The sequence below is a fragment of the Fonsecaea erecta genome, assembly GCF_001651985.1.
Source record: "Fonsecaea erecta strain CBS 125763 chromosome Unknown Scaff4, whole genome shotgun sequence".
Taxonomy (NCBI): Eukaryota; Fungi; Ascomycota; class Eurotiomycetes; order Chaetothyriales; family Herpotrichiellaceae; genus Fonsecaea; species Fonsecaea erecta.
The window spans coordinates 133,158-159,952 of NW_017387247.1; the positions used below are offsets into that span (position 1 = coordinate 133,158).

At 52.4% G+C, this 26,795-nt stretch overlaps 9 protein-coding genes across 9 annotated transcripts; 4 read left to right on the forward strand and 5 right to left on the reverse strand.

Moving 5' to 3' along the window:
- AYL99_04782 (hypothetical protein) lies at positions 1 to 6,726 on the forward strand (the record flags this gene model as incomplete). The annotated part of the gene is made up of 1 exon (XM_018836294.1): positions 1 to 6,726. The coding sequence occupies one exon, from the start codon at positions 1 to 3 to the stop codon at positions 6,724 to 6,726; it is 6,726 nt and encodes a 2,241-aa protein (XP_018693147.1).
- A 533-nt stretch (positions 6,727 to 7,259) lies between these two features.
- AYL99_04783 (hypothetical protein) lies at positions 7,260 to 9,173 on the reverse strand (the record flags this gene model as incomplete). The annotated part of the gene is made up of 1 exon (XM_018836295.1): positions 7,260 to 9,173. One exon carries the CDS (start codon positions 9,171 to 9,173, stop codon positions 7,260 to 7,262), a length of 1,914 nt encoding a protein of 637 aa, XP_018693148.1.
- Positions 9,174 to 9,881: 708 nt separating this feature from the next.
- On the forward strand, positions 9,882 to 11,111 carry AYL99_04784 (acetyl-CoA acyltransferase; the record flags this gene model as incomplete). Its single annotated transcript, XM_018836296.1, has 1 exon — positions 9,882 to 11,111. One exon carries the CDS (start codon positions 9,882 to 9,884, stop codon positions 11,109 to 11,111), a length of 1,230 nt encoding a protein of 409 aa, XP_018693149.1.
- Positions 11,112 to 11,850: 739 nt separating this feature from the next.
- Positions 11,851 to 13,237, reverse strand: AYL99_04785 (hypothetical protein; the record flags this gene model as incomplete). Its single annotated transcript, XM_018836297.1, has 3 exons — positions 11,851 to 12,360; positions 12,450 to 12,798; positions 12,858 to 13,237. 3 exons carry the CDS (start codon positions 13,235 to 13,237, stop codon positions 11,851 to 11,853), a joined length of 1,239 nt encoding a protein of 412 aa, XP_018693150.1.
- Positions 13,238 to 16,763: 3,526 nt separating this feature from the next.
- On the forward strand, positions 16,764 to 17,480 carry AYL99_04786 (hypothetical protein; the record flags this gene model as incomplete). The annotated part of the gene is made up of 1 exon (XM_018836298.1): positions 16,764 to 17,480. One exon carries the CDS (start codon positions 16,764 to 16,766, stop codon positions 17,478 to 17,480), a length of 717 nt encoding a protein of 238 aa, XP_018693151.1.
- A 647-nt stretch (positions 17,481 to 18,127) lies between these two features.
- On the forward strand, positions 18,128 to 19,840 carry AYL99_04787 (hypothetical protein; the record flags this gene model as incomplete). Its single annotated transcript, XM_018836299.1, has 4 exons — positions 18,128 to 18,458; positions 18,506 to 18,788; positions 18,843 to 19,526; positions 19,591 to 19,840. 4 exons carry the CDS (start codon positions 18,128 to 18,130, stop codon positions 19,838 to 19,840), a joined length of 1,548 nt encoding a protein of 515 aa, XP_018693152.1.
- Positions 19,841 to 19,967: 127 nt separating this feature from the next.
- Positions 19,968 to 21,717, reverse strand: AYL99_04788 (hypothetical protein; the record flags this gene model as incomplete). Its single annotated transcript, XM_018836300.1, has 4 exons — positions 19,968 to 20,664; positions 20,730 to 20,851; positions 20,913 to 21,214; positions 21,330 to 21,717. The coding sequence occupies 4 exons, from the start codon at positions 21,715 to 21,717 to the stop codon at positions 19,968 to 19,970; spliced, it is 1,509 nt and encodes a 502-aa protein (XP_018693153.1).
- Positions 21,718 to 23,024: 1,307 nt separating this feature from the next.
- AYL99_04789 (hypothetical protein) lies at positions 23,025 to 23,926 on the reverse strand (the record flags this gene model as incomplete). The annotated part of the gene is made up of 2 exons (XM_018836301.1): positions 23,025 to 23,798; positions 23,912 to 23,926. The coding sequence occupies 2 exons, from the start codon at positions 23,924 to 23,926 to the stop codon at positions 23,025 to 23,027; spliced, it is 789 nt and encodes a 262-aa protein (XP_018693154.1).
- An 893-nt stretch (positions 23,927 to 24,819) lies between these two features.
- Positions 24,820 to 26,795, reverse strand: AYL99_04790 (hypothetical protein; the record flags this gene model as incomplete). Its single annotated transcript, XM_018836302.1, has 6 exons — positions 24,820 to 25,025; positions 25,080 to 25,135; positions 25,191 to 25,236; positions 25,293 to 26,036; positions 26,116 to 26,298; positions 26,384 to 26,795. The coding sequence occupies 6 exons, from the start codon at positions 26,793 to 26,795 to the stop codon at positions 24,820 to 24,822; spliced, it is 1,647 nt and encodes a 548-aa protein (XP_018693155.1).

Sequence of the window (26,795 nt, forward strand, 5' to 3'; positions counted from 1 at the left end):
ATGGCAGACCCTAACAATGTGTCGCAATACAAATACTCGGCGATGTCGAACCTGGTTCTCCAGGCCGACCGTCGTTTTATCTCCCGCCGCACGGATGAGAATACCGGCGACCCCGAGTCTCTGGCTGGGAGACTGAACATCCGTGACATGGGTTCGCGGGTCGCTCGAGATCAGGTGCCGAAGCAGAAAAAGATTGCGCCAGGGTTACAAGGTGTCGAACGAGGCTCGATACGGGAGGGTGAAGATGTCTTGGAGCGAGAGCAGAGGAAGCGGAAGAGGGGTGAGCCTGCCCAACCTCGAGGTGCCGGCGTCCTGTCTGCTGGCGATGCATTGATCGAAGGGCTCAAGTATCGTCCTAGGACCCCCGCCACCCGGGCGACTTACGATTTACTGCTCACCGTGACTGCAAATGCACTTGGAGATGTCTCACAGGAAATCGTCCGAAGCGCAGCCGATGCCATCCTCGAGTATCTGAAAGACGAAAATATGAAAGACCTCGACAAAAAGAAAGAGATCGATGACATCGTTGGGATTACAATGACCCCGAAGCAATTCAATGAGTTGGTTAATCTTGGCAAAAAAATAACAGATTATGATGCGCAAGACGAGGACGACAATATGGCAGACGGTGCCGGAGCCGACGAAGCCGAACTTGACGAACGCCAGGGCGTCGCAGTCGTCTTTGACGAGGATGAAGATGTAGATGAAGACGGCATTGGGCGGACATACGAAGTTCGAGACGAAGATGACGAGGACTCTGATGAAGAGGCCGACATCCAGGACCAGCCAAGTCTTGAAGAATCCGCGTCAGCTGGCGGAGCAGCCGCCCCCGATCTTGACGCGGACGAAGATGAGGACGCCGAGCTGATCATAGACAGCGGCCTTGGTGACTCGGTTCGGAGAAAGCGAGAAGACTCCGACTTTATTCCCATCGACGAAATCGATGCTTATTGGCTTCAACGGCAGATCGGCTCGGTGTATTCTGACGCAGTGATTCAGCAGCAGAAAACTCGAGATGCACTCCAGATCCTGTCTGGCAAGTCTCTTGAGGGTGAAGAAATATCCCTTCGCGACATCGAAAATGACTTGATGGACTTGTTTGATTATGAACATCCTGACATGGTGGGGAAATTCGTTGCCAACAGAGATAGGATTGTGTGGGCGACTAGGTGGCGCAGAGCCGCAGAGGATGACGACGCTCGACACCTCGTGGAGAGCGAAATGGTCGAGGCAGGTCATCGAGCCATTTTGGACGAACTGTTAGGCAAATCAGATCGGAGTGGAGAGGAGCCAAGACCGGCGAAGAAGATGAAGCTGGATCTGATGGACATCGACATTCCCAAAGGACAGGAAGAGCAAGAAAAGAAAAAGGACGGTGGTCTTTCTGGTGGCCTACAACCACAACGCGTCATCAATCTTGACAACCTCGTCTTCGAGCAGGGAAATCATCTTATGACGAATCCGAAGGTCGTTCTTCCACAAGGCTCCACGAAGCGAACGTTCAAGGGCTATGAAGAAATCCATGTGCCGCCCCCCAAACCAAAACGAGACCCTGGCGAGAAGAATATTCCTACCACCGAGCTTCCTGATTGGGCAAGGCAAGGCTTTGGTTCTGCGAAGGAGCTGAATCGGATTCAGTCGAAATGCTTCCCCTCTGCTTTCCATGATGATGGCAACATGCTCATTTGTGCCCCGACGGGATCCGGCAAGACGAATGTTGCGATGCTGACGATTCTGCGTGAGATTGGCAAGCATAGAAATCCAGACACAGGCGAGATCATGTTGGACGACTTTAAGATCATCTACATTGCGCCTTTGAAGGCTTTGGTGCAGGAACAAGTAGGCAATTTCGGGAAGCGACTTGAGGTGTATGGGATCCGGGTCTCTGAGCTCACGGGAGATCGGCAGCTCACAAAACAACAAATTGCGGACACTCAGGTCATTGTAACAACACCAGAAAAGTGGGATGTCATAACACGAAAAGCAACTGATCAAAGCTACACTCGACTGGTTCGGCTCATCGTCATCGACGAAATCCATCTCCTGCACGACGACCGGGGCCCAGTCATCGAAAGTATCGTCAGTCGGACTATCCGGAAGATTGAACAGACTGGTGAACCTGTGCGGATTGTGGGCCTGAGTGCAACGCTTCCCAATTATCGAGATGTGGCCACTTTTTTGCGAGTCGACCCTGAAAAGGGTCTTTTCCACTTCGATGGATCCTTCAGACCCTGCCCTCTTCGGCAGGAATTTATTGGCGTGACCGACAAGAAAGCCATCAAGCAACTCAAGACGATGAACGATATCTGCTACGCCAAAGCCATCGAGCATGCAGGGACCAATCAACAACAAATGTTGATCTTTGTTCACTCTCGCAAGGAAACTGCCAAAACCGCCAAATATATCCGTGACAAGGCTGTTGAGCTGGAAACAATTGGCCAGATCATGCGAACTGATGCAGCTAGCAGATCCGTCCTGCAGGAGGAAGCTGAAGCAGTTAACGATGCCAACCTGAAAGACCTGTTGCCCTATGGGTTCGGAATCCATCATGCTGGAATGGGAGTTGCTGATAGGACATCCGTCCAGGATCTGTTCGCCGATGGCTATCTCAGAGTCCTGGTCTGTACCGCAACCCTTGCTTGGGGTGTCAACTTGCCTGCCCACACGGTCGTCATTAAAGGTACTCAGGTTTACTCCCCTGAAAAGGGAAGCTGGGTCGAATTGAGTCCACAAGATGTCCTCCAGATGCTTGGTCGGGCGGGTCGTCCACAGTTTGACTCATATGGTGAAGGGATCATCATCACATCTCAGGCAGAGATTCAGTACTACCTATCATTGATGAACCAGCAATTGCCTATTGAGAGCCAATTGATGGGCAAACTTGCCGACAACCTCAACGCAGAAATCGTCCTCGGAAACATCCGCACCCGCGACGAGGGGGTTGAATGGCTCGGCTACACTTATCTATTCGTTCGAATGATACGCTCACCAGGCCTCTACAGTGTAGGTGCAGACTACGGCGATGATGAGGCCTTGGAACAAAAGCGTGTTGACCTCATCCATTCCGCTGCCATTGTTCTTGAGAAGGCAGGACTTGTCAAGTACGAGAAAAAGACCGGAAAGCTGCAAGCTACCGACCTCGGCCGTATTGCTTCGCACTACTACATAACACATAATTCGATGCTGACCTACAACCACCATCTCCAACCGTCTATTGGCACAATCGAGCTCTTCCGAATTTTTGCTCTCAGTGATGAATTCAAATACATCCCTGTCCGACAAGACGAGAAGCTCGAGTTGGCGAAGCTGCTGGGCAGAGTACCGATTCCTGTCAAGGAAGGGATGGATGAGCCTCAAGCTAAAATCAACGTACTTCTACAGGCATTTATCTCTCGACTAAAGCTGGAGGGGTTGGCGTTGATGGCTGATCTAGTCTACGTCACACAATCAGCAGGGCGAATCATCAGAGCAATGTTCGAAATATGTATGAAAAAGGGCTGGGCTGGGGTGGCAAAGACTGCTTTGGATCTCTGCAAAATGGCCGAGAAGCGAATGTGGCCTACGATGACTCCATTAAGGCAATTCCCAATGTGTCCCAGAGAATACATTCAGAAAGCAGAGCGTATGGAAGTCCCCTGGTCCAGCTATTTCGACCTTGATCCGCCCCGCATGGGGGAGCTGATTGGTCTTCCAAAAGCTGGACGAGTTGTGTGCGACCTTGTTGCCAAATTTCCACGGTTAGAGGTTCAAGCGCAAGTGCAGCCGATTACCAGATCGCTGCTCCGTGTCGAGCTCACTATTACTCCCAACTTTGTATGGGATGAAGCACTGCATGGAACTGCTGAGTCGTTCTGGATCGTTGTGGAAGACTGTGACGGGGAGGAAATCTTGTTCCACGACCAATTCATCCTACGCCGGGAGTATGCGGAGGGTGACATGTCAGAACACTTGGTCGACTTCACTGTTCCTATCAGCGAACCTATTCCACCCAATTACTTCATTTCACTGATATCGGATCGATGGATGCACTCTGAGACTCGAATCCCCGTCTCGTTCCAGAAGTTGATCCTACCTGAGAGATTTCCTCCTCACACCCCACTTCTAGACCTGCAGCCTGTGCCTGTCCAGGCATTGAAGGTCAAAGACTACGTCGGGCTTTATCCCAAGTGGGACCGGTTTAATAAGATCCAAACTCAAGTCTTCAAATCCCTGTACGACAGCAATGACAGCGTCTTTGTGGGAGCACCAACGGGAAGCGGAAAGACGGTATGTGCCGAATTCGCTCTTCTACGACATTGGAAGAACCTGGACGCCGGCAAAGCAGTTTACGTCGCTCCCTTCCAAGAGCTGGTCGATGCCCGTTATGCTGACTGGAACGAACGATTGAGCCCTCTCGGTGGCGGAAAGAGCATCTCAACTCTGACGGGTGAAATCACGGCGGATCTGCGAATCTTGGAAAGATCTGACCTCGTTTTAGCGACTCCTACTCAATGGGATGTCTTGTCCAGACAATGGCAGCGCCGAAAGAACGTGCAGAACGTTGAGTTATTCATTGCCGACGAACTTCATATGATTGGTGGCGAAAATGGCGCCGTCTATGAAGTTGTGGTTTCCAGGATGCAGTACATTCATATCCAGCTGGAGAACAATATGAGGATTGTTGGCTTGAGCGTACCGCTATCCAACGCGCGGGACGTGGGTGAGTGGCTTGGTGCCAATAAACATACAATCTACAACTTCAGCCCCATGACACGACCAATCGGTTTGCAGTTGCACATCCAGTCATTCACTATCCCCCATTTCCCGTCTCTGATGATGGCAATGGCCCGTCCAACATACCAATCTATTGTGCAGCTATCTCCAGACAAGCCGGCCATCGTCTTCGTTCCTGGAAGGAAACAAGTTCGGGCTACGGCTCTTGACATTTTGCTAGCATGTATCATGGACGATGACGATGAAAGATTCCTACACACTGATGTGAATGAACTCAAACCTTTCCTGGAGCGAATTAATGAACGAGCATTGGCGGAGTCCTTGACACATGGCATTGGGTACTATCATGAGGCGCTATCGACCAGTGACAAGAGAATTGTCTCTCACCTGTTCAAGATTGGCGCTATACAAGTGATGCTTGCCTCCCGCGAAGTGTGTTGGGAAATTCCTTTCACAGCCCACCTTGTCATCATTATGGGCACGCAATACTTTTTGGGTCGCGAACACCGCTATGTTGATTATCAGATCAGCGAGATCCTGCAGATGTTTGGTCGGGCGTGCCGGCCTAGTGAAGACGATATCGGCAAGGGCGTGCTCATGGTGTCGGCCGTGAAGCGCGAATACTACAAAAAGTTCCTCAACGAGGCATTGCCCATAGAAAGCCACCTGCAGCTCTGGCTCCATGACGCATTCGTCACCGAGATCAGCACGAAGACAATCGCATCCACGCAAGACGCAGTCGATTGGACCACATACACATACTTCTACCGTCGTCTTCTGGCGAATCCGAGCTACTACGGCCTTAACGACACGTCCCACGATGGCCTTAGCACGCACCTTTCGGAGCTTGTTGAAGCCACGTTGAAGGAACTCTCTGAAGCCAAGATCATCGACCTGGACGAAGAAGACGATTCTGTGTCCCCATTGAACCCAGCCATGATTGCCGCGTACTATAACATCTCCTTCATTACTATGCAGACCTTCCTGCTTTCTCTGACAGCTCGCACAAAACTCAAGGGCCTCCTCGAAATTGTCACGTCTGCCACGGAGTTTGAGTCTATCCAACTCCGCCGCCATGAAGACCACATCCTCCGCCGCATCTACGATCGCGTCCCGGTAAAAATGTCTGAGCCGATCTACGATTCTCCACACTTCAAAGCCATGGTACTATTACAGGCACATTTTTCAAGAATGCAATTACCCATCGACCTCGCCAAAGATCAAGAAGTCATAGTCTCAAAAACCCTCGCGTTACTCTCCGCTTGTGTTGATGTGCTGAGTTCGGAGGGCCATCTCAACGCTATGAACGCCATGGAAATGTCACAGATGGTTGTGCAGGCCATGTGGGACCGCGACTCCCCGCTACTGCAGATCCCACACTTCGACTCTCATATTGTGGACGTCCTCGCCAAGCAGGGTATAAAGGATATCGACGATTTCATGACAGCAATGGATCCCTCGGAGAATCCTGATCAGGCGAAGCTCGTGCAGATGATGGGACTGAGCAATCGACAACTTGTGGAGGCGGCAAACTTCACGAACAACAAATATCCCAGCCTCGAACTAGAGTTTGATGTCGAGAATAAGGAGGAAGTTACTGCAGGCCAGCCGGCCTATCTGTCTATCCGGATCTCGAGGGAAGCAGATGACGAAGACGAAGACGAGGATGAGGAAGGCAAAGGCGGTGCTGAACAGGAGATTGATATCACAGTCCATGCTCCCTTCTATCCGCTCCGTAAGCTCGAAAACTGGTGGCTCGTTGTGGCCGAAGAGAAGACAAAGTCCCTCCTGGCCATCAAGCGCGTCACGATCGCGAGGAAGCATTTTGGCACCAAATTGGAGTATGTCGTTCCGACCGCCGGCAAGAAGGACCTGACCTTGTTCCTCATGTGCGACTCCTACGTCGGAGTCGACCAGAGCATGGCGTTCAGTGTGGATGTCAAGGAGGGAGAGGAGGACGAGGAGGACGAGGAAGAAGACGAAGATGAGGAAATGCAGGATGGTGGAGAGTAAATATGTACGTCCTCATGAGGCCGAAAAGAGGTTTCTGAGAGCACAATACGAGATACTTAACACTGTGAAAGCACGGCAAGTGGTAAATTTGGTGGATCGATAACATTGATTTATTGTGGCTTGTGGATGTTAAATGGGTTTACGCCCCTTCAGCTGGCTGAGCTCTCCTCAAAGGCTTTCAAAAGGATAGGGAAACATAACAAAGAATAAGGCAAAGTGTCATTTTACCGATGTCCGACACATCTATTTGGATCTGTGCTATCTTACATTTCTCCTGCACCGACTAGATGGCTGCCTCGTCCCCACTTGCCAGACTGCCTCTCGTCAGAACGAATCTCGATCAATGTCTTCAGCCAATAGTAAATCTCCCCACTTCGAAGGTGTTGATACATGTACATGAAAACCCTAACGTTGAGAGTTACATTCACACAACCGTGACTCTTTTTCCTTGAATCAGCCAGCCTACGCCCAATGTATCCCCATTTCTTTGAGCTCGCTAGGAGGAACTCTTCATATCCTTGTCGATCCAATTCCTATGAAGAGCAATCCATGATCAGACGATGGCTCTCGTAACCACATTTGCGGGCAACAAGCACGAATTCGTGATCGTTGCGGCACGGTTCTAGGTCACGGTAAATGCGGCCTTCGTCCCAATCCTGCACAGAGCCGTCCCCGTACATGTCGTCGGCCTGTACTGCCATCTGAAAGACGCACCGCATAAGTGCTTGTATGCTGCCTCCGCACCGGAAGAACTTCTCAATGAAATTGGGCTTGTCCTCTTTGGTTTCAACGATAAAATCGATGGTGGTCTCATTCGGCACGTTGCAGGCATCATGAACACAACATGCGATGTGATTACAGAGTCTCATACCGCCTTCCCGAGCCGCCCTGTAGCGGCTTAGGAGTCTGATGCAGTAAGACGGAAGATGAGAAAATATGCTCGCATTGTAATCAACCCATTCAGTACCTGGCTGATGGTTCGGGTCTTCGTCAAGGTGCTCAAATAGCATTTTGGCACTGAAGCACAATGCAAGCCTCATTCGTACACTAAGATAGCCGTCTTTGCACACGCCGCAAGTGCAGCCATACCGAAATTGTTCCAGGTCTTTGTCTGTGTCAATTTTAACACCTTTCAGCAAAGCAGTGCATCTTGCCATGGAAAGAGTATGGCCGTTGAAGTCATCCGATAATATGGTGATGGATGTGCCAGACAACGACCTTGTTCGCACGATTTCAAGCTTTTGCAGCAGTGCCTCTAGCGGAGTATTTCCACTGGAATTGCGCAGTGCGATCAAGTGAGCTGCGGCTGGCTGCTGCATGATCCAAGCTACACTCTCAGGAAGAAAGTCCAGGGCGGCAAGGTGTAACAAGGTGTTCGCTTCCTTGTCAGTGGCAAACCATGGCTGACTATCGGGTTTGATTTGTTGGAGATATTGTTGGGTGGCTTTGAGGAACTCTGTATCACCGACCTGACCTCGTATTGAGTTTGGCAAAGTATCTTGGGTGGCACGTTCGAAACCAGGAGGGTCGTTGTCGAGCTCAGCAGCCTGTGAGTCTCCGCACCAGCTTGGGAGACCGAACCAGATGGAAGAACCTATTCGTTTGAAACCGAGTGAACGGGTCCATGCAATCGCCACAGAGTCGTGATGGTCAAAAACCTCCGGCCTTCGATTATTTCCGCTGTCCCCAACTATGGCCGCGAGAAGATCCTCAAAATGGACCTCCTTGGAAGATTCAGGCCAAAGGATCGCGACGAAACTATCGATTGTAGTGCGCTTGTTGGTTGTTTCTAGCAATGCTGCAACAACCTTGCTCCCCAGCCCCAGCCGCCGATGTGGCTTCTCGATGATGATGTCTTCAATGAGCAGAATGTCACCATCATCGAGTAGGGGTCCCCAACTACACGACCCTTTTCTGATGGCATGGTTCTCGTAGTCGTCCTTTGGCATGCCAAATCGGTCGAATAAATCGAACGCTAACAACGCCGACTCATCGAAAGGCTTCGACATGGTCTGGTAGAATGTTCCGCGAATCATCTCCCGCCTGATCAGCTTTGCCCTGCAGAACCCAACCTTTTCCATAGGTTGATCAGGTGAAGAGCCTCCCGTGGTCACCAACACCTCCATCGGCTCTAGCCAGGAGAGATGAGAGAATTCATCACACTTGGCCGTGTTGCTGTCAAGATACTCGATGTCCAAAGCTACGCCATCAACATGCGCTGGAGAGGTGTGATCATTCTTCACTGCATTCTTCTCGGAGGAGATTCTTATCTTTAGATGAAATTGTGTCGGTGGAGGGCTTGGTAGATTGAATTGTTTTCTGTTGAGTACCTGTATGTCCTGACCAGGCTGCAATGGGGCATCGCCTGCAGGATCATCTGAAATACGCTGGATTTTCGAGGCAATAGGTATGGCAATACCCTCGCCAGGTCGCTTCCCGGTACCCATTTTCTTAATGCAGGGTGAAGTGTAGATCGCCGTGAGAACTCATGGTAAGAGATGATGTGTGCTGCCCTCAAAGGAGAGATCGAGTGGAAGTCTCGTACAAAAGAGTGTCAGAGCAAGGAGAAGGGAAAACAAGAGGACAAGAGCAGAAAGAACCACTAATAAGCAATCTGCGGAGGTTAGGAATGAAGGAGACGGAAAGGAGAAAAGAGGAAATGAAAGAAGCCTGGAAGGAAAGTTAGTTGGGAAACCTGATCAGTCAATGGAGCAAGCTACTAGCGCAAGGGAAGTCGTATTCACATGGGGCTTTCTGTGTCAACGCAGGGTGATGATTGCCCCTGCCGAATGGCTGTGGCTTTCCCATGTGTGTTGCTGGAAGGAATCGAAGTGAAGCAATTGTGGCAATTGAAGCACGTTGCGCATCGCACGTCATAGAATTTACCGTAGTTTCTATACTTCCGTCCCGGTCTATATACTCCGCCGCAGCGCCGGGCGGGGGGCCGAGTGTGGCTTCCGAGGCCCCTGCCCGCTTCCGATGGCGACGGTTCAATTGAGCGATATTCTTTACCCGACGACCACGCCTTCTCACGACTACCTTCCTATATATCGTTGCCCGCTGTTGTTGATACTTCCCTTTGCTTTTGAAGTCTTTTGCAAACCACTGATAGCCTGGAATCTGCCGTCCGAAATTCCCCATCAAACCCATCAAACATGGCAGCCGCCAAAGGTCTAAAGCAGATCCTCGCCAAACAGCCCAATGACGTTGTCATCCTCTCCTCTCTACGTACTCCTGTCACTCGAGCTGTCAAAGGCGGCTTCCGAGATGCTTACGATCATGAACTCCTCTCACACGTCCTGCGCGCGACCCTCGCCGCGAACCCGAACCTCGACCCCGCAAAAATCGACGATGTTGCGGTAGGTGTGGTCCTCGCTGAATTGGGTGGCTCAAAAGCCGCTCGGATGGCACAGCTACACGCCGGATACCATGAGCGAACGGCCTTGCACACGGTGAACCGGGCTTGCAGCTCAGGTCTCGCCGCCGTCACAAGCATTGGCAACATGATTGCAACGGGACAGATTGACGTCGGCATTGGCGCAGGCATGGAAAGTATGACAAAGAATTACGGGAGCAAGGCGATTCCCACTATGCTTTGGGACGAACTCAGGAACAGCCCCATCGACAACGCACGGGACTGCATTATGCCCATGGGTCTCACCAGCGAAAATGTGGCAAAGAGGTATGGGGTTAATCGACAAGATCAAGATGCCTTTGCTGCCGAGTCACACCGAAGGGCTTCCAAGGCACAGAAATCAGGTCTGTTCGACTCGGAAATTGTTCCTGTCAAGGTCAGGCAATATGCACCAGAGCACCCTGATGCGCCTCCCAATGAAGTCGTGGTCGACAAAGATGATGGCATCCGACATGATGCTAGCGTCGAGAAGATGGCCAAGTTAAAGCCCGCATTTTCACAAGATGGATCTTCCACAGCGGGTAACTCTAGCCAGATTTCGGACGGAGCTGCTGCAACGTTACTCATGCGCCGGTCAACAGCCAATGAGCTCGGCCTCACTAAGAGCATCATTGGGAAGTGGGCAGGCACCCAGGTCGCCGGCTGCAGACCGGATGAGATGGGTGTCGGACCCGCTGTGGTCATTCCGAAACTACTCGACTATACGGGCCTGAAGAAAGAAGACGTCACTATCTGGGAAATCAATGAAGCTTTTGCAAGCCAAGCTCTATATTGCATTCGCAAGTTGGGATTGGATATCGAAACGGTCAACCCAAGAGGTGGAGCGATTGCTCTGGGTCACCCATTGGGTATGACTGGGACGAGACAGCTCGCAACTCTGATGCCTCAATTGCAGGAGGGGCAAGTCGGTGTCGTGAGCATGTGTATCGGTACGGGTATGGGCATGGCAGGCCTCTTTGTCAGGGAGTAAGATCTCTTTCTACGGCGGCCGATCGTGGCAGAAGCAAAGCAGGCATCCAGGGTAAGGAGTGCACTATCAATATCTTCCTCGCATGTCTCGCCCTGTCGACCCACGGCACCAGAATCTAGCTTCCCCATCACCACTCTGCGCTATTCCGGTCCTCCTGTTATGCCCGTGCATTTCAGACTCACCCGAGCCTCGTCAGTCGAGTCGACACGACAAGACAACCACCATCTAATCACCCAGAAAATTGCAGGCTCGATCTCCTTCAATCGTTCATCGCCTTCACCCCTTTCATATATTTGGGTTTGTCTTCACAAGGATAGAGGCAAGTCGCCGTTCCAAAACCTCCAAAAAGCCAGCAAAATCCACAGCAGGAACTGTATATATTTGTCATCAGCCTGCAATCCCTCAGCATTTTCGTTCTCTATCAATTGGCAAAAGTTTGGGATACAGCATCAAATTGCAGAAGGAATGGTGCCTAAAAGGGAGTGTATAGAAGTTTACATTGAATTTAGGCAGACAGATCGAGCATTTTAGAGAATATATATTTTGTGTCCATGTTATATTTACCTTCTCTTTTTGATACAAATATTTCTCTACCTTCTGACGTGGCATACTGCTTGTCTTCCTCTAAAACCTACACATCGTAGAGGCCCTCCCCTTCTCCATATGTGGTGATGGTTGTGCTGAACAGGGTTTCTCTGTCGAGCCCGCTATCGAGGAGCCCTGTAGTATTGGCTCGCATTCACAGGTTCCTCTGCGCAGCTTCCCCTTCCGCTTCCTCTCGTCTCCACTGTTCTCCCTCTGGTACCAGCCTCGGAAGCGGGTAAACTGGCAAACCGCGATTCTCCAGTTCGCGCTTGACGACCTTCCAGCGTCCGACCTCCATTTCGCGATCAACTTCCGTCTCGCGGCGGGGGAAGATCATCACGTTGGGACCTAGGGGCTGAAAACTCGGTCGCTGCTTCTTCACCTTTGCCTGGGCAGGGTCTTCTGGCCGTACAGATTTCTCTGTCTCTGTCTGAATCGAAGATCGCGTCTCCCCAGCTTCGGCACGGAGTTTCTCCCTCGCCGCGAAATCAAGTGCTTTCTTCTGCTTGGCCAGGAGCAGTTCTGCGAATCTCTTGGGTTTGGGCTTGGCAGTTTGAGTGAGCAGGTCGACAAAAGTGGTCAGAGGTTTGCCGCTTCGCAAGACGGTGTTGAGGAGGGGGTCAGGGACGCGGTGTGAGGTGAGTTGGGAAAAGCGTTTGATAATCTATCGACGATTTAGTTTCAGGAGTTCAGCTTGATGAGAAGAAGACACAGGTGAAGAGCCTGTAGGGAGTCTGCGAGGGCGAGACGTACAGCAAATGTGAGAGGATCGCCGAAATCAAATCTTGCGCCAGAGAGCTGTTCTTCCACCTCGGAGATGGAAAGTTCGATCTCTTCTTGCCTCTCCAACTCAGGCCTGGGCTCTTCGTTGGCTTTCTGCAGAACATTTCTCGGATCTTCGAGATGTGACACAGTTCCAGAGCTCGACAGTTTGATCTTCAGCGAAGTCATATCACCATGGAAGTCGGGTGGACCCTGCTCAAAAAGGATCGCCGGATCCTTGCCAAGTTGTTTATATGCGAGGCACTCAACGACGGAGATGTAAAGGAAGGAGAGGAACTCGTCTCGCTGAAGAGGTGTTGTCGTGGTTGGATCGAGCCAGCTATAAAAAAATTCCACATTTAGATCGCGAGGTGTACAACTGAGGCGCGAAAGACTTACGGTTCATAATCATCCTTAGGATCAGCAGGTAGATCTCTCCAGTGTCCCTGATGGCCTATATGCTCCAATCCGTCCCAAGTCGACGCTTCGACATACTCCTCGATCCTCAAGGGATTCTCAGCTTCATTTGACAAGGGTTGTCGAGACTGTTGAGAGCGGCTGAGAGAATTGAAGGAGGCATGGCGGCGCTGTTCGTTGACGAGGCCTACGGTGCGTTGGATACAGTCTCTTGACGACAGGCTAGAGGAGTGTCGGGCTTGCTGTGCTTCGCGTTGCAGTAGTTGATGTTTGCATGTGCGACAGACATACCGGGGTCTCACAGCCGCAGCCGCAGCGAGTCCATTGCTTATTGATTTCGAGGCTCGGCCCACAGACGCCATGCTGAGTGATATGACGAACGAGTTCGTGGATGGACCTGATTTAAAGCGAGAGATCCTTATGAACTGATTGAGGTTGAAGTTTTGGAACTCATTGAAGCTGCGGACCTGCGCACAGAAATCTACGCCGAGCCATATCACCGTAACATGCAAAATGTTCGGTGGACCATTTGATCTCACAAATCGAACAGCTTCTCGTGGCAACTCACCACTCAAAAGCAATACAAGTCTTTTGATATTCGGTTCTTTATCATGTCTATTGTCCTCGGTTTTCCCTAGATTTGTATGCGAGATCATTCTAACTACTACGGCGTCTCGATGCCTTAAGAGATCCCATTAGGCTGCTTCCCCCGACTGGCTGAACGGATCGCAATACCTGATTCCAGGCCAGCTGAATATGACCTTGACCGCTTCTCAACATGAGTGCCATGGGATTGAATTTCGCATCGGGAAGCGGAGGGAGGCATACTTAGCTCGGGATCAGGTCGCAGTGAGAAATACGAGGTACAAGGTCCAGCAATGTGCTCCCGCCTCGGCGTTGGACCCCAGCTTTCTCCATTCTGGCGCCGGATTCGGACGAATGGTGTTACTTGGAAATTTCAGACGCAACAGGAACAGTGCTGGCATTCTTCTCGAACTCACAAATTGCATCGACCCCGCTCCGACTGATTCTACCATCGAGTTTCTTGTCGCCCGCCCCCCCAAGCGTGCTCTATGATCTCAACACGACATTTGATCTGGATTTCTCAATCTCTGCCGATTTGCTTGACGCCTTGCTTCGAAATTTCTTTCACTGCTTCTCCACACACTGATCGGCTGGACGCGGCCACAGGCCTGTTTGCAAGCCATCTTCTATGAGCTGCTTGTTAAACAACGCTCAACGGTGTGGACGTCTTGTTGCTGCGTATAGTCTGTAGTGAAAGGTTTTCTATGTCTTGCTCGAGTTCCCTCGAGTCAGAAGGTTCTCCTGGAAAGCGAGTTGCAGTGTTGGGGTCCTTAAAACCTCGCTTCAGGTAGGGCGTTGGCTTACTCTCGTGCTGGGAACAACGAGACTGGGATTGAGTACCACGCGAAAGGGCTTGATTAGGGGTGTGTGAGGGCGTCGAAACCTGGAGATACGACACCTTAGGAGATATGAGACGTTTGATTAACGCTTTAAGTGCTGGGGCTGATGCAAATATGATGGCAAGGTGCGCTTCAATGTCTGTCAAAGCCTGTTCTGGCTTTAGTATGTGGGAACAGCTAAGGAGATACGTAACTTACAAAAGTTGGCCAGCCATACCAGGTCACATCATGAGTATGTGAGCCCAGTTGGTAGTTCGTAGTCACTTTGGATAGGTATATCATCCTTGCAATCCCAATTCCGGCTGTCAGTAGCCCAGCCGAAAACAGAGTGTACAGGCTCAGCCTCTGTCTGCTCGTCAAATTAAGGTTCCGAACCCACATCATTGGTAGAACTGATGCGTAGATGTCGGAAAAGGCAGAAGCCGCTGCACTGAAGACAATGGGAACTTGTTCGTTCCCGCAGGTATACCTACTGGTAAACTCGGGATTGTAAGATTGCCAGTATGAACTCAGCGGGCGGCAGATGACAATCAGCTCCACGACCAGCCCAGCAGTATAAAAGATTGTAAATATGATTGCCGCCCAGGTAAGTCGAATGAACCATATGCTGTGGCTTCTAGACGACAGTCTGCGGTAGACAAGCAGGATCGAGAGCTTTGTGCAGGCGTTTCCGAGCAAGAAGAAAAGTTCAATAAGCCACGCAGATAGCCGGATGTATTCCAGGCGATCCACAGGAACATCCCAAAGATGCATGTTCCAACCACAGGTTGTGAGAGCCTTGTATTCGGCAAAAGTTTGTCCGATCGACAATAGCTGAAAATAATCAGCAATGAGATGATATGGCAGCGGTGCACCACTTACAAAGCCTGCAAGAAGCAGAGCATCGTCCACTCCAGGGGATTTCGTGATGCAGTAGCGGGAATATATTCTGAGCATCACCACCGTTGCCGTTATCGCGCAGATGAAATGAAAAGAGCAGGGGCGCCTCTCTTTGGGGGATCTTCAAAATTTGGTAAAGGCCAACCTTGAGGCCAGACCGAGGTCGCCATGGCAAGACTGATGTTGCCGAGGGTCTTCGTTGCCATTCGAAAAGCAAAAGGATCACAAAAGCAACGAGGAGGATTATTGATGAGAACAGGAAGCGACAGAAGATATGGAGATCTCAGAGTAGCTTCTGCTTCTAGGACGAAGCTTTGTACCTCATAAAGGGTGGGGTCGGGGCATCAAAGGGGGTGATAGTCACGATGCTGGTGACGGTTGTGATGTGGACCTCTGCGAATTACCTTTTGATGGTTGGAACCGAAAAGTAGGAGAGCTTGTGTCTATTCACTGTGCCACTGCATTGAAGCGGAGAGGTGAAGAAATGCGTGACAGTGGTCATGTTTTGCTAAATACTTACCAGGCCAAGGCTACCCCCTATGAGGGTGCGATCCGGGGCCGCTGCTACAGAAGGTATCGTATCTGGGGCGTAGTTGTATAAGTGGACCAGCGGACACCTCTAGAAAAGGGTAACGGTTCGACTGTAAACTTCGAGTTCGTCGTCAAAAGCAAATTCCAGTGCACAGCAACGCTGTGATGCCACTCTTGAAGGCATAACTGCATTCTGGAATGAATAATGAGTCCAGTCCTGTGAAGGGCAGCAAAACATCAATCCATGTGAGCTCGCTTTGCTCGAGTTTTGCATGCAGTCCACAGCCTCGCACTGCATAACCGCGGCCTGTCATGGAGACTCTTGGGATTCCTCTCGAACAAGTCGAGGGGGGGTGCTGGATCCTTACTGCTGGGGTGGCGAAGTTGAGTTGCTTTTTTCAAGCACAATTTGATCTACTGGATCTCAGTGTGCGTAAGCTGGGGAAAAGGAAATAATGATCTCCTAGTAGAATCGAGGTTAGTTTGAGTGTGTGAGAAGTTCCACTCTAAATCTGCGTAGCTTTTCTGGGGATGTGGCCGGATCTGATACCAAATCGGTCTGAACAGCCAAAGTGGAAAGGAGCTGATGAAAGCAGAGGAGTAACTAGGTTTTCAAAGGGCTTGTCGAAATGGGAGCAAAAGTCCTAGGTTGACTCGCTTGAAGTCTTACACGCTATATTCGTCGCTCGCGTTGCGCCTTGGACTGATTGAGAGGCCGCTGCAACCAGATCGATTCTCTTGTCCGTCTTGACCTTCGAAAGGAACAAGAGCGGGCAACCGAAAACACTCGATGGGCATCAACCTGAGCATTCGTCAGGGATGGTGTATTGTAAGAGACGCGAGAGGGGATCAACGGAATTGCGTCTTCACCACTGGCCACATGCTCGTCCGTATAGAAATCAGGTGACTGAATACCAAACCCCGATATCTCCGAAGAAGCCCCGAGCCTCCGATATCCTTAACAATAAGATAAGATTTTCACAATCAAAAGTGTCTATCATTGCCCTCGTCTTCCACACAGACGTCGAACCCGATCCAGACTGTCGCTATACAAATGCTTCGACACTTCCCTATCCCATGTGGAAGGGACGCTCGCCTTTGCCTCAACATAGCAGAACCGGCCCTGCGCGCACAAGGCTTGAGTCTGCAGACGTGGGCATCATCCTTTGTGCTCGCGAGCTTGCTTCATAAACTGTCTATCGATCTTTCATCCTCTGCTCGCATACCAGTCCTAGAGCTCGGTGCGGGCACTGGACTTGTCGGCCTAACTGCTGCGGCACTGTGGAAGTCTCCAGTGATCCTTACAGACCTCCCACCGATTGTCCCTGGACTGGCTAGTAATATCAAACTCAATGCGGCCACCGTGAAAGCCGTTGTCGAGTGTGGCTCGTTAGATTGGAGTTATCCGGAGACTCTTGCGCTTCAGGGCGGTACACTATACCACGCGGAAAAGGACAAAGCCCGCGTAATCCTCGCTGCAGACACGGTGTACTCAGAGGAGCACCCTGAATTGCTCTCCAAAGCTATCCTCCGCTGGCTTGCTCCGGGAATCTCGTCTCGTGTCATTTTGACATACCCTATGCGTGTGGCTTACCTGGACCAAATTCGGGAGCTGTGGCAACTTCTGGAGAAGGGTGGTCTCGAAGCTCTCCATGAGGGTCGAGAGCAGGCCGACCTTGATACTTGGGACGATGAAGGTCTTTGCGAGTGGAGTGTATGGAGGTGGCAGCAGGACTCCACTCATGCTGCGCAGGGCCAAACCAAGACATAAAATGTGAACGAGTCTTATCAAGAATGCCTGATCATTCCCCTGCCACCACGCTATTGACCAGGAGACGGACATACTTGGGCACCTGCTTTCGCAGCAGAACTCCACGCTAATAGACAAACAATAGATGGGTTTCTTACACAAGATATTGCACATTGCACGAATCTCTGAGCAGAATGTACCGGGTGTTGACCGAGTCCTTGCCGAGCTGGATCCAGCATCTGGAGATGGACTTTTGCCTCGCTCAATTCACCTTCCTATATCGACAACAAGCTGCTTCGGTGGTCACATACCGACTTTTCTTCCGGCAGGCGTTTGCCCCAACTGAGCGGCGTGCGATTGCTGTTGAATCAACTGTTGGTTCAAATACATCTTGTCGTGGAGATCCCTTTCCCGATTGGTCGTTAGTGGATGTCGTGATCGTATGTCGATATGGTATCATGGCCGTCAAACCCTCGAGAAAACCATTCGAATTGCAGGCGGGAGATGCTGCCGGTGCCATAATCCAGGAAGACGACCGATGATGTTGCAGCGTCATTGTGTTACAGTGCCCCACGAGGAGAGATCTGACGACACGCTGAAGTTACTTATATCTCATCACCAATGGCGTTTGCTGGACCACTTTGCTTGTGTTCCAGAAGACGGACAAGATGGCTGCCGACAAGGCTTCGGCTGACGCCGACAAGATCAGTGCCGTCCAAGCCAGTCCTGCTTCAGTCGCCAGTTCTCCAGCGAACTCAGCGGACCTCGACGACGACTATCATTTGTACAAGCGGAGTGATGATCAAGAGCTCGACCCTGCCGAATCCAAAAAGGTGCTGCGCAAGCTCGATGTGCGGATAGTCCCTATCCTCTTTCTCATCTATCTGCTGCAATATCTGGACAAGAATGGCATCAACTACGCCAGTGTGTATGGTTTGCAAAAAGGCACGAATCTCCATGGCCAAGACTACTCCTGGCTGGGCTCGATCTTCTATTTCGGTGCGTGCTGGCTCTGGCCCTGATGGTTCCCCTGCTGAACGTCCTAGGTTATCTCTGGGCGCAGTATCCGGCTGGATATTTGTTGCAAAGACTTCGGGTCGGGAAGGTGATTGGGTTCACCACGATCGCCTGGGGGATCATCCTGATCACGACGCCGGCATGTAGAAGTTTTGCCGGCATCGCCGTCAACCGCTTTTTGCTCGGCTCGTTCGAGGCGGTGGTGAACCCGGGTTTCATTCTCATTATGAGCATCTGGTACACGTCGTTGGAGCAGCCCTTGAGACTGGAGGCATATTATTGCACCAATGGCATTGCAACGATGTTTGGAGGGTGAGTTCTGCTATGTTCACTCCGTACAAATTAGGATACTGACAGCATATCGAGCTTGATTGGCTATGCTGTGGGCCATATCACAACCGGCCTCCCGCGCTGGATGTATGTCTTTATCATCTTCGGCAGCATTAGCATCGCCCTGGGCATTCTCGCGCTCGTCATGCTCCCGGACCTCCCGTCGACTGCGAAGTTCCTCACCGACGCGGAGAAAGTGATTGCGGCGAAGCGTGTCTCCGCCAACCGTCAAGGCATCAAGAACCGGCACTTCAAGTCCTACCAGATGTGGCAGACGTTCAAGGATCCCAAGACGTGGATTTTGTTTGTGATGGCCGTCGGTGCGCAAGTTCCAAATTCGGCCATCACGCAGTTTACATCGCTGGTGATCAAATCATTCAACGTCGACACCTTGGGGACGCAGTATCTCCAGATCCCTGGTGGCGCGGTCCAATTCGTCGCCCTCCTCGGCGGAGGAGTTGTATGCTCCAAGTGGCCGAATCTCAGGTGCATCACGATGATCGTGGCGAACACAATCTGTATTGTGGGTTCCGCGCTCCTCGTTGGTTTACCAGACAGCAACAAATGGGGTCGGTTGGTCGGGCTGTGGTTGTGTTTCTTCCAAGGCCTGGGTTTCAGCATGAGTTTGACCATGGTCAGCTCCAATATTGCGGGCTATACCAAGAAACAACTCACGGCAGCGATCCTATTCACCGGCTACTGCGTGGGAAACATCATCGGGTGAGGACTGTCGCATCATCCATCCCTTTTAATCGTCCTCTAGAACTAACGCGAAGATCAACAGGCCGCAAACATTCAAGTCGAGCGAGGCGCCGCGGTATCATTCCGCCTACGTGGCGATGCTGGTCGGCTACACGATCAAGTTAGTGGCGATCGTTGTCTTGTATGTTTACATGTTCCTCGAGAACAAGAGGCGCGACCGCGAAGCTGCCGTGTCTGGTGTGGTGGATCTCGACGAAGAGAAAGAGGCTATCGAACGAGGAATGCACGATGTCACGGAGCTGGATAACAAGGGATTCAGATACACGCTATAACGCAAGGTAACTCTCCGAATATCGAAGAGCTAGGACCACCGTCGCAGAAACGGCCTCCGGGGTCAACAAATTGAACCATTCCGCCGCCTGTTTTTTTCCTTTTTCTAAAAGAAATTTCGTCGCGTTGTCAACTTGAAGTTTTTTGTTCCACCACCTTTTCCCACAGCTCCTTTGCACATGGTACGAGCTTGTCATGCCATAGGAATCTCTTCAGCATTTCTAGAAACGCGTCGAGCCGTCTCGCGGCAGGGACTCTCATGTAGAGAATCCGGAGCATCTCGTCCCGCATGGATGCTGGCACGCCGTAATTGACCCCAGCAGAAGCGAGGAGGAAGACGGCCCAGGCGACAAAGTCCTGGCCGGCCTCGTCAAGACGTCCAAAGATCGAGTGGCACAAGCCGCGCAACGACTCCTCCATGGATCTGAAAGTGCGCTTTGAGCTGTTGGCGGGGCGGCCTTTGGTGGTCACGTCGACGAGGAACCGTCCAAACGCAAAACTCAGCGTGACAATGGCCTTCTCGAGCTGACGGACGGAGGAGTCCATCGACAATCGCATCATCTCCACCGCGATAGACGTGTCCTCTGTGAACGCTGCAGGGCCTTTTCCGAGGATTTTAGTCATCCGGTAAAGAAGACGAATGACCTGGTGCGACAGGAGCGTTTTCAGCGCCATGTCGCTGAAGCCTTCAGGCAACTCCGATAGGACTTTGGACAGGGATGGCGGGAATGGATGGGTTGGATACGTCAACGTGCTGTCGGGTGTGATGTTGGTCTTGGGGGAGCGATTGCGCCTCCGGATCGCGTAGTCGCACATCATCTCAGTCCTGTTGAGGGTGTCAGAGAGGACTCGATTTCCGAGATCTGGCCCTGGTGGACGAGAGGGACTCACGCAGTGACAGAATATCGTGTCTGAGGTTGGAGGTCACTGTTTGCCAGTCCGCCCCGAAGATCCACGATGCGTCGGAGTCCTTCTCGGTGCAGCTCGACATGGTCGTCCTGTCCGCGGTGAAACTGCAGAAGTGCACCGTTAACACTTTTGGCAGAGAGAGCAATAAGCGACGGGATCGCTTACATCTCCGGCCATCAATGACAGTACGGTATGGATGGTCACATCGTCGCAGCGCAGCTGTGGTACGGTCAGACGATGATGGAGTTTCCGCATTACACTTCCTCGGAGGCTCATCAAGGTTCGCTCGAGATCTTCCGGAGAAGATCCCAGCTGACTCGCGGGGAGCTGGCTCCATATGAACAGGACGGTCGCTTCAAAGAGCAGATCGGCCTGCAGTGCAACGCGGAAGAGGTACGACAGGAGCCAGTTGCCTCCTTGGCCGTCCCGGTAGTTGCCTGCATTCATAGGGGCGTATATCTGGGTGACTTGGAAGCATTAGTTGTGTGTGTTGCGTTTCGACTGGACGATTCAGTCAGAGAGAGAGAGAGGGAGGGAGAGGGAGAGAGCGTGGGTGGAGGAGTGACGGGCAGTGTGGCGTACAGTAATCCACAGTCGCCTGTACTCGGCCGGTGGGCTCCATGGGATACGAGTTGAAAGGATCGCAACGCAGACCTCCCGGGGCGGTTGGTAGAGGGGATTCAAAGAGGACTATCGCCACATGCTCATCGTCGCCTTCATCAATACCACCGGCGTCCGAACTGCCCCCAACCGACCTTCCCCTGTTGAGATGCCGACGCAGCGCCTCATCAGACCCGGAGGGGACTTGCTTCTTCCACGACAATACTTTGGGTCGTTGGGACCGAGCCGAGTTGTCGGTCGCGGGCAGGGTGGCCTTGAGTTCCCTACGGCGCTGGTTCTGGTAGGAGTTGACCTGCCATTTTTTGGCGCGCGACTTCAGCTGGTCCACGTGCGTGTATGTGATGAACATGGGGGAATAGGGGGGAATAATAATGTAAGGAAGAGGAAGAGGAAGCTGTGCCCTCGACGTGGCAGTGTCATCGAGACACAGGACACGAGGTGGTGAGGGTTAGGGTCTGGCTCAGGGTCAGACCAAGTCCCGAATGATCTAGAAAACTGGAAAAGGAAAAAAGGAGTCCAGGGAGGGACAGGCACACACAGAAAGATTAGATAGAGATGGAGAGAATCGCTCGATGTACGAGGTAGGGACTGAAGATTCGCAAACTCGTCATCTGGACCACAAGTTGAACCCATGTTTGAGCCCGCCGTCGCTCGCCAGGACATAGTGTAACTAATCACATGTTCTGCTGTCCGGAGTAAAATGCACCACCCCCATTACGAGGTAGGGATACTACAAAACGACTAGCGGCGCGTACATTGACCATGAAGGGCAAGTGGTAGTCTTGGCCCGGCAGCCTTATCAGACTCGGAAACGCCTTGATTTTCATCTCGCTTCCTTTGAAACCAAGCTATGTGGTTGGTGGCCTGGAAGGAGAGAGGAGGCGGGCCCATTTGTCGCGTATACGACACATTTGTTTAAGACTTTTCTTCGGCGGAATACGGGCAAAAAATACTACTGTAGTGCAGTATGTACCGAGTCCTACCTGCCTACCTATACCTAGGTAAATAAATGTGCTCGGTAGGGGCGAGGCGCATACTCGAAATGCATCGGTATGGGGCGTACCGAGCACTAACACTATTAAGTACATAGATCCTGCAATCCGTTTGCAGTAATAATGGATGATAGGAATAGGTTAGATATGTATCTGGACTGAACGGTGAGACGCCGAGCCGCAACAGCCCCGACGCCACAACTTGCCTGTTTTGTGGGCTTCGATGGGATTTGCATATTAACTATTAATCAATCGTTTGAGGGCCAGAAAAATGTAGGGACAGATCGATGAATGACGTGCTTGATAGTGACTCGCTGGGTTTATCTCCTTTTTCGGGGGGGTGAACAGGACTTCGGCAGCTTGCTGGCCACCAGATGGCTTCCTAAAAGAGGTCAGATCGGACGTCAACACGGACACGACACCAAACGACACGAACCAACAACAGCTAGTACTAACGGGGCACAACAACCATCTCGTGTGCTACTGGGGCAGGGGAAAAAACATGGGCATTCACAATCTGATGCACACTAGAGACTTTTCCCATTCCTACTTCTCGTCCCGTCCCGTTCCAGCAACGACCGACGCAATCCTCATCTCAGTCAGAAGTAGCATTCTGTCCCCCCGGCTCACATTCCTCTCCTCTCCTTTCCCAAGCCCTCACCCTTCACGCACTAATCTTCGCGGCCGGCAGTCCCTTCAAGTCCTCAGCGGTATACTCGTCGTGTCTCTTGAACCCCAACCCTCCCACGCCGCTCAGCCCATCCTGCCTCCCCAAAGGGGTCATGTCAAGCCAGGTGAAGGTGTTGATGATGGGCTCGCCGCCGCGCGCGTAGCTGCTGTAGCTGTGGTAGACTTTGCCCTGGTCGCCGATGCCGGTCAGTGGGCCACCGATCACAAAGACCGAGTGGCCAGGCTGCTCGCCCTTGATGAAATGGGCGAGGCCGCCACGCCGCTCCATCTCCTCCTTGGTTTTGAAGTTGTATTTGATGGGCTGGACGGCCTCGTCCTGCGTGGCGCCAAAGTCGTAGTTGAAGGGCGACCCGAACGACGACACCCACGGAAACGACCAGCCCATGCGTTTCTTATACGCCCGGATCTTGTCGATGGGCGCGCGGCTCACCGCCACGAACGTGGTCGAGTGGCCGTGCAGGTGGCTCAGGTCTGGCACCGAGTCGCCCAGCAGCGAGCAGCTGGCGCACGCCGCGTCCCAGTCCGGGCTGAACATCAGGTGGTAGATGATGAGCTGGGCCCGGCCGTCGAACAGATCCGCCAGCCCAACTTCCCTCCCGTCCTCGTTGGTGAAGGTGTAGGGGGTGGTCACTTCGACCACGGGGAGGGCCCGGCGTTGGCGGGCGAGCTCGTCGCGGGCCCTGGTGTTTTCCTTTTCCGCTGCGAGGAGGGACAGCCGGAGAGGGAGGTACTCGGCCTGCGAGACGATCTAGGGGTGGAAGAGGAGTTTAGCGGAGGACGAAATGGCTTGGCTGTGAGAGAGGCAGATTGAATGGGTAGGAGTTTTGGAGGGCCAGTGAGTGGTGGGCTACTCCATCTTACCTTGACATTGGCCATGTTCTTCCTTTACTAGATCTTTCTTGGTCCTGGTACTGTAGCTGGGCACGTCAAAGGGTTTCAAGGATGTCGTGAAGTCGAGGACCGAGACTTTCTTTCTTGGTACCAAAGAGTTACACTTGAGATTTGGATGTAGACTTAGGCAGATGAAATTGTTATTCTCTCACCTGGCTTGCTGAGATGAGAGAGTCTGTGACTGGAGGCAGAACCTAACTCACCGTTTGCTTCAGCTCTTTATATGTCCTTTCTGGTCTGTGGTGTCGTGTCGAAGATGCAGATCGCAGGCAGGTGGCAGGCTGAATTGTCCCGTCGCCGACGTATCCATGGTCTCGAATACGAGGGATGCCTCTATTTTCTTCAGCTCTGTTCGGCAATAGGTGAGGACGGGAGAAGTTGCCAACTGCCCATTGAACCCTGCGGCTTAAGATGCGCAAGACGCGTCGTCAGGTGATTTGGCGTGCGCGTCGGCCTCACCAGCCCCTCACTGCCCCTGTCTCTCCGTCCTTTGCTGCCTGGCGGTGCCTGGAACTGTCTGTCGAGATCAATGCCAGCAACAACGCATTTCCAGTTTCTAATCAATGCTGATAAATCAACATCCGAGCACAGAAGTAACTGCTTCACTCGCCCGTCATGGGAAATGCCAGCATGTGGAAATGCACAAAGTCCAGGTTAGTGGTTGGTGAGCACTGTGGTGCGAAGAAAGCAGGTGAGGATCAATCAATAATGAGCATCAGTTTGAACAGAGTACAGCTATGCACAGGTGATTCTCTGATGCTCCCACTCCGAGCAAAGGGCATCCGACACAGTGACATCTCTGCACGAACAGTATAGTATAGGTATGGAGCACCGAGTACGGTATTCGAGAACGCAGCACTCGTTCCCCACTGCGTCTTTCAAGCCTCCACCACCTCCTGCTTTCGCGGAACGAAGCACAAGTTCAACGGCGCCAGCTCCATGGTGAACGTGTCCAGCGTCTTCTCCAACAGAGTGGTCCCGTCCTCACCCGGTCCGAACGTGACGTCGAAATTCAAGAGGATCTGCGCCGTCACGGACCGGATCTCCATCAACGCCAGCTGTTTGCCGATGCAGGAATACGGTCCTGGACAGGAAAAGTCAGGATGTAATCAGGCGTGAGGCCTTGTTCCAAACTCACCGATAAGAAAAGGGGCGAACGCGTCGCTACGCTTCAGCAATTCTGGCTTGCTATACCTGATAACACGATCAGCCACGTACACTGGCAAGATCACATGGTTGGTGCGCTTACCATCGCTCGGGAATGAATTCGTCCGGATATTCATAACACTCGGGAGCTGCGAGATCATCTTGAGTGCCGGACCCAAACATGGACAGGTGGGGATCAACTCACATCGGAACAATGGATACGACGGCGCCAGCACATTGACATTGCCAGGGATATACGTGCCTCCGATGGTGATGCCCTCTGGCGGTGTGAGCCGGCCAACTCCACTCGGGACAGGTGGATGAAGTCGGAGTGCCTCATTGATGGCGCCGTTCAAGTGCTTGAGAGTGAGCAACTTCGAGGCTTGCAGGTCGCCCTCCAGAGATTGGACCTCTTCCCGCAGCAGTTCGAGCTGGGATTGATCCTTGGCCAGGTGATAGAACAGATGGGTCAATGTCGCCGCGGTCGTGTCACTTCCCGCCACGATGATGAGCCGCGAGTCGCCGGTAAGCCAAGCCCGTTCGCTGTACCGGGTGCCCGTCATGGGTGGGGACTGCAAGATCCAGGACGATATGTCCGGCCGGTCGACCTTCATCTTCATCCTCTCCTCCATCATGTCCTCGCAGAACTGGATGAACTTGCGGAACTCCTTGGTGATCTGGGGGATGCTGCTGATGATGATGAACAGCCACGGCACGGGGCCAAAGACGCCGATGCCGCGCTGTCCGGCGTTCAGGATCTCGATGGCCCAGTGCTTCTGGCCGTTCTTGAGCATGTCGAAGTCCTTGGCAAAGGCCAGGTCGCCCATGACGTCGAAGCTGTAGTAGTTGAACCACTGTGCGGCGTTGATCGGCTGGCCCGAGAAGGCCCGGATCTGTTCGATCAAGCTCTGTGTGTACCGTTCGACGCGAGGTTCATATTCTCGCAATGCTGGCAGGCGGCGGCACGTCAGTCAGTCATGGGCAGGGTCACGCCGTCGACCTCGAGAGCGGAACGCCATGATACTTACAGTTTTGGGTGAATCCTCTCGCCCAGGCTTTGCGTCGGAGGTCATGATGTCGTCTGGACCGGGTCGAATGCATCGAGGTCAAATCCGAGTTGCCTTCGTAGCCGGCGCCCTTGGTACATTTGGAGGACGCGCCATAGAGCACTTCGATGGCGTCGGGATGGATCGTGGAGACTTCGTTCGGTCCTGGGAGAAGACGCATCAATCAATCAGTCAGTCAGTCAGCCCAGTCAAAAGGTCTTCTCGCGTCTCTGCTCTGTGTCTTACGAACCGGTGCGCACAAAGGTCCCGTATTGCGCGTGCATGCGGGTGAGGTGCTTGTAATTGTCGATGGTGGGCGCCACCTTCCAGACGTGCCAGAGTTTCGAGATCTTCGCGCCGAACGGGCCGGGGAACGCGTGGAGGCGGTGGAAAAAGGCGCGGTAGAGGAAGACGCTCGCGTACAGGCCTGTCAGGTAGGCGGTGTAAAACAGGGCCGTCTGTCGGACTGCCCCCACCACGGTAGGGACTCCCAGAACGAGGAGCTGGGCGGCGGTCGCGGCGACGGGGAAGGTCAGAAAGGCCACAAAATACCGGAACGCCTGGTGGTGGTGTTCGCCGTGGATGAAGTACGCCAGGTGCGAGACCACGCCCAGCACGGCGCCGGCGCCGGCGATGATCTGGGGTGAGGCGAGGAGGATCAT